The sequence below is a fragment of the Solanum dulcamara genome, chromosome 5 (assembly GCF_947179165.1).
Source record: "Solanum dulcamara chromosome 5, daSolDulc1.2, whole genome shotgun sequence".
Taxonomy (NCBI): domain Eukaryota; kingdom Viridiplantae; phylum Streptophyta; class Magnoliopsida; order Solanales; family Solanaceae; genus Solanum; species Solanum dulcamara.
In genome coordinates, this window is record NC_077241.1 from 78,794,547 (window position 1) to 78,810,592 (window position 16,046).

Consider the following 16,046-nt stretch of genomic DNA (forward strand, 5'->3'; position numbering starts at 1 on the left):
TTTTCTTTATTTACTTTAAATATTCACCTTCATAATTCGAATCTAATACCTATTCAATTGTTACTGCTAATATCCATAATTCTCCTTCTTTTCATATTCATAATTTTCAAATATTTAATTTGAAGCTTTAATATATCTTTTGGTATTACTCTATTTTTATCTATATAAATATATCTTTTTTGTTGCATAAGACTCCTATCAAAGATTATCCTTTTCATTCTATAGGTAAAGTTGTGAAGCACTAATACCCTTATTGTACTATTTGAATCATGCTTTAGTTTGACTCGATGAAGAAGGCTAATTTTGATTGGTTATGAGAGAACGTGTTGACAAGAACTTGAAAAATTATGTATTGATTATGTTTTCCTTTTTTCATCTATATTATTATGATTAAAGTCTTAAGAATGATGCTTATGCTGTATTTTTTTCTCTCTTTTAAATTTCTTATTAGACAACTTTAATTTAATCAAGCTCATTGTCACGATCCAAATTCGGATGTGATGACACTCATCTCAATCCACCGAGACAAGTCAACCTAATACCCAACGAAAAGTAGATGCGGAAGAAAAAGAAATAAATCAAAATTTAACTTAATCGAAAGCACATAAAACAAACTCAAATTCTCCCAAGATTGGTTGTCATGTGTACAAGCCACTAATACATTACCGACGTACGAAAGAAAATACAGTCACAATGTCTTTGTCTCTAGAATAGGACTAAAACATATTAAAGGAGTAAGAGGTGTCCGCTAGATGGATGTAACAGCTACCTCAACACTCGAGATGATAGCCTCGGATGTGGTATAAAACATGAGGAGATCAAGCAGGTCCGGACTCACAACCTACACAAGTGTAGAAGCAAGGGGTGAGTACCAAACAACACGGTACTCAGCAAGTGGATAACTAAAACTAAGCATAGCTTGATAGATACAAGTACTCCTGTCATCCCAACCGAACCTCTTCAACTACAATCTTCATAAAACTAGTCCAACTCTACACTCTACACAATAATAACAATACAGTCCACAAATATTCATTGGTAGTCTTATCAAGTGAATCATATCAAGTCGAATTCAACATATACAGAGCAATAAGTGATAAACACGAATTCACAAATATCAACAAAATGCGATGCAATGCAATGAAATGATGCATGTCTGACCTATCGGTACACATTCGCTGAATTACAGTCTGAAACCCATGGGGATATTTCTGTCCATGTTACCTACTACGAAGCGTGTGGCCCGTCCCCTCAATATACATATCCTGCCACGGAGCGTGTAGCCCGACCCCTTTATTTCATATTATTTTCAGTCTCAACACAGTATGTCAGAACCAATGCAATCAACTCATGATAATAACATGACAACAACACTAATTTTTCCTACCTCACATCAACATAGTCATTTTACCTGTCTAAAATAAACTCATAATCATAACATATCAATTTCACCAATATATGTCATTAGATCACCATTTTATACCCCTCATCTCCATTTTTTAGGCCAATCATGCAGTCAATAACCTATCCAATTCTCATTACTCCCCAGTACACATAACACGGAAATACAAGCATCTACAAGCTTAAATAGAGGTTTAGAAATTCACTTGCCTCAAATAATCAAGTAATTACTCCGGGATTTGAGCCTTCCCTTTTCGTTGGGCCTCCAAATAAGTATAATCTAATCAAATAAATAACCACAATAAGATTTCGAAACTAACAACATCTATGTTTAGCTTAGACCCAAAAAACTCACACAAATCTATAATTAAGTTCCCAAATCTTGATGCCAATTAATAAATTAAATATTATATTTTTAAAAAATTTCAAGCCTAGGGTTAAGTCTCAATTTCTTCCAATATCATAAAATCTAATGATCTTCCTATAATACAATATATGTAATATTATCTATCTCAATATATCAAAAATTAATTTATAAAGTGATAACAAAATAATAATAGTTAATATTGAAGCCACTGGTTACGAAACCAGTGGTAGCAACATGCCACATTCAATAATCCAATTTCAAGAGTCATTACCTGGAGTAGTGTCATACCACTAATCATTACCCAAGGTTATAAAAATATACTAGATATTATAGAAACAGATATGCACAACAAACAAAAATAGTGTAGCCGTTACCTGGAGGAGGAGTTCCTCTGCGTTCGTCACCTAGGTAAGTTCTGCCCAACCCTTCTCTTTCCTTTTCTAATTAATTATGTACTAAAGTAATGACCCTACTAACTTATTTTAATAAATATGAGAAAAATGGTATAGGATATTAAATAAATTAACACTTTAGCCCACCAATTAAATTAATTCTCTAAAATTATCCCTCAACTAATAAACCGAAGTTCCAAAATATCCAAAATTTTCAACTTAAATTTATAAAAAGGGTCTTCTATGAAAGGAGGAGGACTCGTACTCGAAATGGCCTAACGGGTCATTACACTCATAAGACAATCAATCCAAATCAAACCAATTCAATAAGTCTCTTTTGGACTCCTTCAATTCATTCGTACTATCAAATCACTCCCTTCAACCAATCAATTTCCCAATTATTTTCATTCATTTAGGTAAGAAGGGTTTTTAGACAATCAGTTGTGACAACATTCAAGACCATCAATTCGTCAACACTATCAGCACTATCATCATGCTCACATTCCATTCACAATCGTACCTTCACAATTTAAGGCTCTAGACTCATTCTTAAGATGTATACAATTCAATATCAATCAACATACTTCTAGGGTTTAAGTAAAACAAGTAGTTCAATTCATGTGTTCGAGGAATTAATTCGTAGAAAAATAATATTCCATCAATAATCAGTAAAACATGTATATTTTTAAGACAAAAACTTCTCAAGAAATACAATCATGAAGGCTCAATTTATACATATTCCATCTATCATAATCATGGGCACATGGAGAAATAAAATCCATATTTTAGTTCAGCATAATATACCTGGACTCGAAGAACAATCAAGAACTTAGAGACCTCACTTGATGAACTTGAACCCTAGTCTTTGTCCTCTTCTCAAATCCTCGCTTTCAAATAATTCAAGTGTTAATGACGGTGTTAGGCATACTAGGTACTGATAAGGGACTTAATTTAATCCTAAAACATTAGGATTTTAGTCTAAGAAAGGTGAGAAAAGATCAATCTACCCTCATAAAAACCTAAAATTAGTCGCCGATGACGACTCGTAGAAAGTATACGGGTCGTTGTCTTCCATCGTGAAATTGGGTTAGAAAATGTTGGGGTCTACGGCTCGTGTCTACGAGTCATCTAAGACTCGACGAGTCATGAACTCCCCTCGTCCTACATGTTTCTTAGAAGCCTGCACTAATGAATCTCTGAAGTTTTCCTACTGGTCATTTCTACGACTCGTAGAAACTTCGACGACTCGTCAACTTCCCTTGTAAATGTGATCTTTCAGTTCAGAAATTTGACTAAGTGTTAGGTGCTTCTAGGAGTCATTTCTACGGATCGTAGTCATCTCTACGGGTTGTTCTGTCAACTCGCAGTCAAGGTACTGAGGCTTGTATTTTTAAAATTTAGGTAAAGGCTCTACGACTCATTCCTACGACTCGTAGGAATAATTACGACTCGTAATGGTAGCTCGTAGGGAGGCTTCTCCAAATCACAATTTCACTAAATGTTGGGGAGGTCTACGAATCGTAGACCTCCCTCGTAGTTCATTGTTCAGTCCAATTCATCAATCTTTCTCATGGTTTTCGAACTTAGTCTAGGCTAGAATAACAAGGAGTGTTACATATACATTGATTGAAAATGAGTCTTTTTCATATTATAGCTTGCTTAGTTAGTGTTGCTTTTAATTTATTTTTTAAAATGACATTTTTTTCTTTCAAAGTTGATTCTAGATAGAGATGATTTGATTATAAGAGTTAGATTTGTAGAATGTGTAATATGATTAATTTCAACAAAAAATGAGTTGATCAGTCTTAATATAATTATTATTGACGAAAAGGTATCTAATTATATGAATTTTGTTCTTATATATATATATATATATATATATATATATACAAGCATAGCCGAAAAGGATAGTTGTAAAGCTGCCACCATTGCCACGACAGGGACAGAGCTCTCAGCCAATAGCATTACACTAAAATATTTTATCCATCTTATATTAGTCATTTTGAGATGTCACAAACATAGTTTTTGCAGCAAGGAACTTGATTGAGTCATCTTCAGTTTTTAGTTGTTAGTTGAGAATATAGTTATGTGATTATTCATTATAATATCTATTCCTAAGTTATAAAGGAATTAGATCATTTTGAGTTGTATTCATTATTCTGAGTTTGAGTTGTAGTTAGAGTTAGTTATGTTGTGTTCTTGAAGTCTATATCGACTGAGTAGTTGGTGTAGTGGACAATAGAGATATTGCCTTGTTTTACGTAACAAAATTGTTACAGAAAAGGAAGGAGTTCAGAATTTAATTTCTAGGTTGCAAGAGTTTGTAATCTGAATCTTGGCTCGTTGAAGTTAATAGAGCTATGTTGAAATCTTGTGAGACAGGTCGTGGTTTTGTCCTCCGTTGAGCAAGGGGGTTTCAACGTAAACTCTTTGTATTCTTTACTTTAAGTCTTTTACGTTCAACATTGTTCTTGTTGAGTCAAGGAACCTGGTCCATTGATTTGTGGCGGACGCATATAAGTTATCAAATCCCATAAAGTAGATCTGAAAGAGTAGAATGTATGCGGACCTTAAATACCTTTAATTCAGAGATAAAGAGACTGATTCTGATAGACTCTCGGCTCAAAAAAATTAATCACAACTCTCGAAAATCTGAAGATGAAAAAAATATTATTTTCTTTAAATTGCCTAGAAAAAGAAAATAAATTGCACAGTCAATGAAGGTGGGGATGTGACTTTTTGGCATGTTATCCAATGGATTTAATTTTTTTTAAAAAGACAAATATGCATTATTAAATAGGACCACGTTTTATCCAAGTAAAAGTATATTGTCACAATGTTTGGATTTAATTAATTAATCAGTCAAATAAGGGTATTTCAACTTCCAAAGCAAGCAAAGAAAAATGGTCTGTTCCACAAATTTTGCAAATAGCTTGTTTGGTAATAAATCCAATTTTATGCTCACGTCGTGCCTTATTTAATTTTTTTAATGTTACGTCCACCTGTCAAATTGCCATTATTTTACGTACCATAATGTGAATTAGTCTGCTACAAGCTTAATTATTTATCAGTGATTTGTTTTACTAGACAAATTATATACTCCATTTATTAGTAAATTAAATCAATGAGACATATAATATTTTAATAAAATCAGTGGATGAAGAAAAGCAACTTTGTACGCAATATGAAATTACCGTAAGGAATCGTCGGATACGAATGATAAGGAATAATAATCCCAATATAAATCATAAAATTATTTTAATTGTCAAATGTTTAAGAGATAGACATCAATATTTCTCAACTTGAACTAATATAAAAAATCGATTCTTGTAGTAATTAAGACGCTTTCAATTATCAATATGAATTGACTTCGAATAATTATTATCTTTTTATTTTTAATCAAATATTTCAAATTCAAATCTCAAAAATAAAAAAAATTGTTGAAAGTGTTGTTCTTAAAAATGGACCCGATGCTCTTTATAACAGATGCTCCACTATGTCATCTAGCTTTTAAAAAAAAATGGATTTAGTTTTGTTTTTAATGCCTAATTGGGGCCTTATCAGATATTCGACAAATTCCAGGTCATCATCATTTTATTCTTTATCTTAGATATTTTATTTCATTTAAGAGAAAAGAACAAGAATTTTTTTGAATTAATCAATTCATTCAATTAGATATATAATGAAAAGACAAAGAACATAATACTTGTGACTTGATGCATGGCGTATACTATATATTGTTTTTATTGAATTTGTAATTAGGATTGGACCATTTAAAATTAATTTTAAAGAGATAAAATTGTGACTCGCCAGTTTTTACGTAACTGGGCTAAAAATTAAATAAAAATGTTTCCATAATATTTGTCAATTTAAAAAGCCAAATATTTACTTCACGAAGATATATAGTCATAATTTACTTCATTTAAGAAAGACGTACATAATTGTAATTTAGATAAATATATATAGTACCTCCTATGATTAATATTAATGGTCAAATAATTATCTTAATTAGTGTGCCAAAATATGAAAGGACATGTAGAAAGGATCAAAGGGATCAATAGTGCTTGTGAATAAAGTTTCACATAAAAAGTATAAAACAAAACAATTTTTTTAATTATAAGGTATTGAAACTCTTAATGGTGTGAGTTTTTTGACAAAAAAATTGTGTGGACTTAGCTCAAACAAAAATTATCAAACCATATTAAGAATATTATTATAATTAGAGCTATTTTAATTCAACAATTAATATCAAAATTAATAATTTAGTAAGACAAATATAAAGATTATCGAATAATATCGTGAGGCATGTTGTATTGTCTCTATCTGTCTACGGGCTGAATTACTATCTTCACCTATAGTTTTAAAGATGCAGAAACAAAAAAGAAACCTATGAATTTGATGGTCATAAATACTCATATGATGTGAGTGACACACGATTAATTTTTAAATTAGCTAATGCAAGGTAATAGATAATGTGTGGAACTAGTTCAAGGGATATATTATTGAGTGCATCCATGTGAACAAAGTCTTGTATGAAAAGTAGAATAGAAAAATAAACTACTTATAAATATATATATATTCTTAATAGTGTAATAGTTTTTGAGAAAACAAAACTTTACATATCTGATAAAACAAATAATATCACCACCATATTAAAATAACACTAATAACTTACCTAAATACATTCTCAGAATCGATTATGAGGAAATCAAATATACGCAAAATTTATATCTACGTACTTTTACGAAGCAGACAGGTTATCACCTTATTAAGAGTATTTAAATATTTTAGCTCAATACACTATACATGATCTATTAAAGAAAAAACTCCTAATTTTAAGGGAAAGGTATATGTTTTAAATGACAAAACTATTGATGTATAAGGAGTTGGTAGAATTAATTAACTATAGTCTCAATCATCTTAATATCTTTACATTAAATTATTATTTTCCATGGTATCAAATATCAGTGCACCGGACTGCCCATGGTATCAAATATCAATGTTCAACTCTATTATTTTATATCTTTGTTTCCTTCTACGTGTGAGAATAAGCGTACAGATCTACCAAACCGTAAAAAAGAATAGTAGAGGAAAGAGGAAAATAAAAGACTAATAATATTTATGTACACACTAGTCAAATATAGAAAAAAATAAATTAAAGTCTCTAAAATTGTTATTTATATTAGAAACGATCTTTGACAAAGTAATAGGTTCGAATCAAAATTATATTCATACTTCAATAGATGTATAAAATAGGTTGTCTAGTTCATTCAAATTGTATATATTTTTCCTGTACTAAGTAAATAATCATAAAATATATGTTACATAAAGTTTATAAAGCTTCAACATATAGTAAAAAAGAAAAAGCAAATGCATGTTTTTAGAGTGCCAGTTTCTTTCGAAAAGTTATCTCATGTAATCTGTCTATTTCATATTAATTGTCACATATATATTTTTTAAAATAATTTAACTAATCTTTAAATCTAAATCTAAATTAAATTAAATTAATTAATTTTTTTAAATTTATAACTTATTAGATATTTAGAAATTATATCGAAACTCAAAAGTAGTATAAATTATAATATTTCTCATATTAATATAGTGAATATAATGTAATAAAAGAGAAATTCTTTCATTATTTCACATAACAAAGATATTGAGTTTAAATTTTAAAGCCATAACTTTTTTTTATAGTAAAAAGTTCTTTTTAATCAGCTTATCCGTGACAATACCTAAATCATATTAATCGGATCAATAAATTTTAAATTACTAATATATATATATCCGACCCCGTGAAAAATTGACTTCTTTTTCTTAAATTGCCAAATCGTTCATTAATCCTCATAAATGCTCCTTCAACTGTATAAAACTCTTAGTTGTCATTTTGGCAGCGGAATAAGAAATAAGTTATTTATATATTAATTTATAGGATACTTGATAAATAAATAAAAAATAAATTATTTATGTATAAAATTAATACAACGTTTGGTTGATAATTTAGAAATCAGCTATGTATTATTTTATACATAATGAAATAACTAATATATGAATAAATAATCTCCAATATCTGCCTAATTGTAATTAACTATCAAACGATCATTTAAATCTTATCGATATGAATTGCGACAGAACAATTAAAATTTCTCCAATATTAATTAAAAATCTCAAATTCGAACAAACCCGCTCAAATTCCAAAATCACCCCGCCCCCAATAGTCATAGCAAACACGTTAAAAGCTCACTCGCCACAAGATAAAAACGAACTTTCCTCTCAAGTCCACAAACACACCTTTCATACGACTTGCGAGTATATAAACCCCAAAGTCCTCCTCTATTAATTCTCCACTATCTTCCATAACAACAATGGCGAAAATTCCAGAAAAAAACTCACCACAAAAAATGGCGGCCGGCGGAGCAAACAAGCCTCTGATATGGGATTGTGGAAGCTCACTCTACGATTCATTCGAGTTGAAATCGTTCGAACGCCAACTCGACTCAGCCATATCTTCTAGAAGCCTCTCGATGCCTCATTTACCCGATCGCCGTGTTCTTATTCCACCTTCAACAGATCGACAACAGCAACAAACTCAACCGATTTCCAAAAAAACTTCCAGAATCTCTAGATCTTTCCAGAAACTTCTCAAATCCGTTTTCAGAGCAAAACAGAACAACAGTCCACTTTTTCAGGGGCAAAATCGAGATGGATTTTACGTCGTTTATGATAAATCTGGTGCACTTACGACGATTCCGGAAGGGCCGGAGTACGACGGACTTTCGCCGGAGATTAAGTCGTTGGTTAGAAGAACGGGTTCCGAACGATTTACGGCGACTACTCTTGGTATTTCATGTGCTTGATATATATCTCAATATTAATTGTAGTAAGTAATTAGAATCTAATGACTAATATGTATAGTGTTTGGTCAAGCAGTACAGTAATTTCTTTCTGCTTTTGGAATATTGTTGTTGCTAGTTTTTGAACTCAAAAATTTGAAGTTTTCATGCCCTACAATGTACAATTATGTGACATCATTCCAAAACTTTTGGTTCAGAGTTAGTGTTCTCGAAGATTATAGACACTTTAATCATAATTCATATTAAACATTCTTTTTAATTAATATTTCGTAAGAGATTTGACGAAAAATAATCATCGACGAAGGGAGTACGGTACTTCATTTTTGCCTAATGATGCGGTCAATATTTATGATAGCCAGCTGGATTAGTTCACTCCCGCCTTAATTCACGTAAAAAAGTAGCGCGCGAAGTGCAAAGTATTCTATATTTATTGGTTTATAATTATGAAATCTACCTATATATGACATAAATACCATCGACACCTCAATGGATTAGTTGAGGAAATTGCTCGAACTATTCATGTAATGAGCCCGATAAGTTTATCGATTGCCAGGATGGTCGAGTTGCTTGAGCAAGAGTTCTTCTAAATGGGATGTTGCGGGTTTGAATTTGCTTCATGCTTTTGCAGTCGAGTTTATAGATAACGGGCTGGTCTAAAATGGTTTTTACTTCTCCTAGTAGTCTTCATGTTTGAGTATGGTAAGTCTACCAATTCCTCTTGCCTATTCAAACAGGTAGTCTTCATGTTATGAGCCCAATCAGTTTACCAATTTGATGTGATCTTTAGTTTATGAGCTTGACAAATCTTATCAATTCTTCCACCCTATTCGAGCATGTAATCTTTATACTATGAGCTTGAATATGTAGTTTTTAGTACATTTAAAAAAAAAATTATTGGTATATAATTAATATGAAATCAATCAAAGAGCCTAACATTAAAGCTAAGTACAAATGTTATATAATAATAATATATTTGTGTTAATTCTAACTTAACTTCGAAATGATTGATTTTTTTTTTTTTTTTTTTTGAGTTTCTAATTGTTGATCGATATTTTTATTGGAGTTCGACAAATCCAAATTTATACTGCTTAAGGCTTATTTGAGGGAAGTGATCCCTACCCAAAAAAATTCATACGCAAGGGCTCACAAAATCGAGGTGTTTGATTAATAGAGAAGCATATTCACCCGCTGCAACACATGCTATAATGGTAGTGATTGATTTCTTTACATCACGGGTGATGATATTTAAAAGTTGACTCCAACTATTAAGACTTGTATCTATGTTGAAGGTGGAGACGTGGAGTATTTAAGTTAAAATTGGCAGCAAATATATGACAAATGTATAAGTGACCTAAATTTTACACTAACCAAGCACTATCTTTGCATTTCTTGGCAAATATATAGGGGGTATCTTCATTACCTGGTTGGTTGGTGAGTAGAAAAGTATTTTCGAAAAAATATATACTAAAAATTAATAATAATATTGGTTGAATAAGTAATTATATGAAGTTAAAAGTCGAGATGATTAGAAGAAAAATAACTTCTGCTTTTATAAGTAACGGAAATCATGATTTTACCCCTTCTAATGAAATATTTTTTTGATAACTAAACATCAGAAAATGACTTTCACATTGAAAAAATATTTCCTAACAAATAATTTTCGTTTTACCAAACACACCCTTTACGTTAAGATTATATTGGATAAGACTATAATATTTTTAGAACTATAGCATCAAACAAATGCTAGAAGATGTTAGCTACCATATAAAAGATTATTGGCATCTTGTGGTGGCTAGATTAAAGACACATTAAACTCAAGTTTTTGTCTATATTTGTGGAGACCGCTAAAAGACTACGAAAGAGAATATTAATGAAATGTACCAATATCTTCAATTCTCATCCATTTTTTTTTGGAACTTAGTTGCTATGATCTTGATCAAGTTTCAAAACACGAAAACTTTACTAGCAAGTAAGTAGGAAAACTTTACTAGAGCTACATGTAACTAAATTTCCTTCCTCAAAAAATTATACTTTAAAAATAAGATATAACCAATATTAAAATCCCATTAACATAAAGACTAGCTTCCAAGTAGCAAATTAGTTCCAAGATTGATTTAGACGGCAGTTTGAATTCCAAGTGTCATTCTTACTTTTTCTAATAAATAAATAAATTTGATTAGAATTTCTAACTTTATCACTGTTTACAACTCGTTGTGCTTGAATGAAATTGAATGAATTAATCCTTAATTTGTCGTTCTTACAATTTTTATTTGATTTCTTTGTTAAAGTTCCTAGCTTCATCACTATATCTATAATCAGTTGGGTACAGATCGAATTAATCCTTAATCTTTCATTTTTACTTTTTACTCTAATTTTCTCGAAATCGTGAATTTATCACTATCTATAATTAATTAGTTGAGTACAGATCGAATTGAACAAATTACGTAATTCTGCAACTAGCTAGCTCGGTTCTGAATCAAATCGAATCGAACAAATTAATCCTTAATCTTGGATCAAATTTAGTAATTAAGTTGCTATAAAAATAAAAGATGTTCACGGATGGAGCATGAATATAATTAATAAATGGTAATTAATTAGGAAGAAGATTAATTACCATAGTTGTCCTCGTGAGGTTGGTGACAAAGCATTTATACACTTTACATCATTACATACATTCAATTTTTTTTGCAGAAGGAAGCATTTGATTGGGCAATTGACATTAGAGTTTCTATCAAACTTCATGTCAATCTAGTATAGTACAAGTAGTAAAGATTAAAAACAATGAATTTAATGTCGACTGTCATACCTGTGCGGCCCATATTCAATTTTTGAAATGTCTCGACGTGTTTTCGAGTGTATGATATTTGTCTTTTAAAATTTGGCGGAATTCATCGGTCACCTTTTAAAGTTAGTATCAATTTTTATTTAGATATTTCAATTAGGTTTTGTTCATTCTAGATACTTCAAGTAAGGCCTCGATGTGTCAATTTGACATTTTGTGCTGATTTGGCACATTGCATGTACTGCACCCATTTTAAGCGCGTGAAAAACATTTTTTAAAAAATATATATTTTTTATCATTTTTTTCTTGTTCTTCTTCTTCTCCATTTTTTAGCTATTATTTTTCATCCATGGTGAAATAGATTTGAGCCAAATATAAAGAAAATTCAAATGCCACGAGATTTCTTCAAGCTTAAACACCTTTTTTGTTTTGTTGCCTTCTTCATCCTCGAAATAATTTGAAAAACATCGACAATTTTTTTTTAAATCGGTATCCTAACAAAAAGACCCTAAGGATTCTAATTCTCAGTTACGAAGAAGCTACTCCATAGCAAAGAAAGTTCAAATGAAGAAATTAATTTTTAATTTACCTGAAATGGTAACAGCCGAGGCCGTGTTTTATACCAGATTTAAATTCACCGATGTAATAGCTGTCATTGGAGCAACTCTGTACCCCAATTCCGTGACTCTGCCCGTTACATCATTCCCCACTATAGATATCTCCATTGAAGAATTTGTAGACTCCATAGCCATGCCTCGGTCCTTGTCTATACTGTTTTATTTTAAAGTTTTTCTAAAGATGAAGATCTGGTGGGGTGGGGGAGGGGTTGGGGTTGGGGTGAGTATGGTTGGAGAAGATGATGGGAGGGGTGGATGGTGCTGGAGAGACCACTGGGAGGGTGTGGGGTGGGAGTTAATAGAAGTTGATTTTTCTTTTTTTAAAAAAAAAATTATTATTTGGATTTAAAAATGTCACATTTCATCAAGTTATTGGTCATTTTTTTATTCAAAAGTCATTATTTGAGAATTATTTTTGATATATATATGTGTCACGTGTCTTCGTTTAATTCACCACTTTTGACACGTCATCAATAAATGCATTACACACACTTTATATATTTGGGTGATTGTCAAAAAAGTATCAAAATGACACATTGAGGTCTTACTTGAGGTGTCTAAAATGAAAATAGCCTAGTTGAGATGTTTAAGTAAAAGTTGGTGCCAACTTTAGGGGGCTACTGATGGATTTCGCCTTAAGATTTTGTACATATATTCAAAAAGTCAATTACTATAGTCGAGAGGTATCATGATCGACCACAAAAAATTAATGCTATGATATCTTGTTAAATCGAACAAGTCACTATAAGATGTGGACGATTAGTTTCAATTTAATAAGTAGAGGGAAAACGAAAGAGAGATGCACTTAGCGACAACCTTTACAAGGCAACCATTACATAAGTTGTTGCAAGAAAAAGATGGAAGCCTTCCCTTCATTTATATTTCTTAATAAACTAGAATTTCAAGTATCTTTCTAAACTTCATGTCAATCTAGTAGTACTTGTAGTAAAAAAATCAATGAATTAAATGCAAGATATCATACATGTATATATGGTTCAAATTCAAATTATGAAAATTTTCAACCTATTGTTATTTTAAATTAGGTTATTATATATTTACAATATATATTATCGATTTGTCTTTTAAGATTTTGTACACACCTTTAAAATTTCATTTAATAGTCTGGAGGCATCATGATCAATTACAAAAAAAATAATTTTTTGATGTTCTGTTGAACCTAACAATTACTATAAAATGTCAATATTTATTTTCAACTTAATAATAAAGGGAAAACGAAAGAGAAGCTTAACAACTTTTATTAGGTAATCACGACTTAATTTGCTGGCAGAAAAAACTGGAAGAATTTTCCTTCATTCATTGTTTATTCTTTCAAATTTCATGTCAATCGAGTGTATAGTACATAGAAGTAAAGATTAAAAGGATGTATCAATGAATTTAATGCAGGCAACCATTAACCATACATGTGTGGTCCAGATTTAATATTTTGAATGTCTGAACGTGTTGCTATTTTAAATTAGGTTTCTCTTTTTGGGGCATATTGTTTGACTTTTAAAAATTTATTTGCACTTTAAAAAATATATTTAATAACCGACAGGTAGGGGTGCTCACGGTTCGGTTTGGATCGATTTTTATTTAAAAAATAATCAAACCAACTGAGTCGGTTATTCAAATTGTCAAACCAAACCAAACCAAACTATATCGGTTTTTACTATTCGATTTTTATCGATTTTTATCGTTTTTTCGGTTTTTGTCGGTTTTTAAATCACCTTGTGGACACTAGTCACTATTTGAATTTAAACTTATTTGAAATAGTATTGCCAAGAATAGTCACTCCTAAAACTAAACTCAGGAGCATAATTATTCTTAGCAATGATGATATGAAGTCCACATTTTGTTTACTTTTACTTTGGGTCCAACCATGCAAGATGGACTCATTTCATTAGAAGTCCATCAAAATATTTTGACCCAATCTAGTATAATTCAAAAGCATGACCAAGATCAAAAATATAAAAATTCAATATAAATTGTATTTTTTTCATAAAAAAATACAAATACACACACATATATATACAAATTTAATTTTTAAAATATGTATATATAAAGTCGGTTTGGTTCGGTTTTTTCGGTTTTTTTAGACTTGAAACCAAAACCAAACCAAATATAGTCGGTTTTTAAATTTAAAAACCAAACCAAATCAAACCAAATAAATGTCGGGGTTTTTTTCCGATTTGGTTCGGTTTTTTGATTTTTCGTGTTCAGCCCTACCAACAGGCATTATGGATTGACTACAAAAAAAACGATATTTTGGCATTTCATAAAATCACATGAATCAGGCATATATGAAAAAATTATTTGGGTGAACATTTTTTAATAAATAATTATTGATTTTAATAATATTTTTTATTTATTATTATTTATAGTAATATATAATAATACTATGATAAATATGTTATATATTAAAAATGAATTATGTATGCAATATAAATATAATATAAGTGTTTTAAAATATATATATTATGCCTGTTTGATAAAAAAAATTGACACAATGTATTATAAATGTATTAAAGTGTGTGATAAATGTATTATCCATAATAAAACTTGTATTATATGTGCTTTATAAATTATTTCGGTAATATATATTAAAATTGCATAATAAGTGTCCAATGAAAAAAAAATGTTATTGATATAAATGATAAATATTTTCTTAATATAGTATATCTATGTAAATTTCCCGAATTTGAATATTTATCTATATAACTTTTATATCTTCTTAAACGCCTCACTTAATTAATATTTTAGCACTAACTGAAAGACTCCCTTCGTTCCTATTTATTTGTTAAATATTTTTTAATTTGTTTTTTCTTTTTACAACAAAGAAGAATAATTTTTTTCTTCCTATTATATCCTCAGTTTATTCACATGGAGTTAATGTCTTTAAAAAATATCGTGAGTAAATATGTTTAAAACTCTATCAATTAATAAAAATAAAATATTGAACTCATATATCAATCATTGCTTTTTTGATAGATATATCAAATTAAAATTTAATAAATAAAAAGAAATGAAGAAAGTAATAAGAAATACTTGAAAAAAAGTAATACATAACTTCTTTTGTATATTATCGATCGCAATACGAATATCGAACGGCGAGAAAGTTGCGCGCATCGTCTGAAAGTACACAGTGATAATCTTTAAGTCAAAGTTACCACCTATTTATTTCTACAAATTAAACCTGTGATTGTGGACATGGAGACGTAGACTATTCACTAATCTTTAAAACACCCCTTTTGCTAGGGAAACTATATATGGAGGTAGGATTGCTAATTTCACTTTCATCAAGTCTTTTACAACATAATGATAATGAAACTGATACTCACATTATTGTTTATAAAAAATCACTTGTCGATATATATTAAGTGATCTTTTACAATTCTTACAAATTTATGATTCTTATTAAAAGAAGTCAAAATATAAGGAAGTAATAAAGAAGTTAATGTATAATATATAATTAAATTTTCTCTTTAATAAATTTGTTTGTCTGCATATTTTTTGACTGTTATTGTAAAACATTGTATTAGAAGATGTCTGATATTATATTTGATTGTGTATATAAAAATTACTTGTCGATATATAATATAATTTTTAATGAAAGAATATCAATTGATACTTCTTGAA

At 29.9% G+C, this 16,046-nt stretch overlaps 1 protein-coding gene across 1 annotated transcript; it reads left to right on the forward strand.

Annotated features, from left to right (window-relative positions):
- The first annotated feature begins 8,432 nt into the window (after positions 1-8,432).
- LOC129888603 (uncharacterized) lies at positions 8,433-9,207 on the forward strand. Its single transcript, XM_055963554.1, has one exon. It carries the CDS (start codon positions 8,523-8,525, stop codon positions 9,012-9,014), a length of 492 nt encoding a protein of 163 aa, XP_055819529.1. The 5' UTR covers positions 8,433-8,522; the 3' UTR covers positions 9,015-9,207.
- The last annotated feature ends 6,839 nt before the right edge of the window (positions 9,208-16,046 follow it).

Bases quoted from the DNA above. Each gene is read 5' to 3' on its own strand.
- LOC129888603 (XM_055963554.1), top strand. From the start codon at position 8,523: ATGGCGAAAATTCCAGAAAAAAACTCACCACAAAAAATGGCGGCCGGC.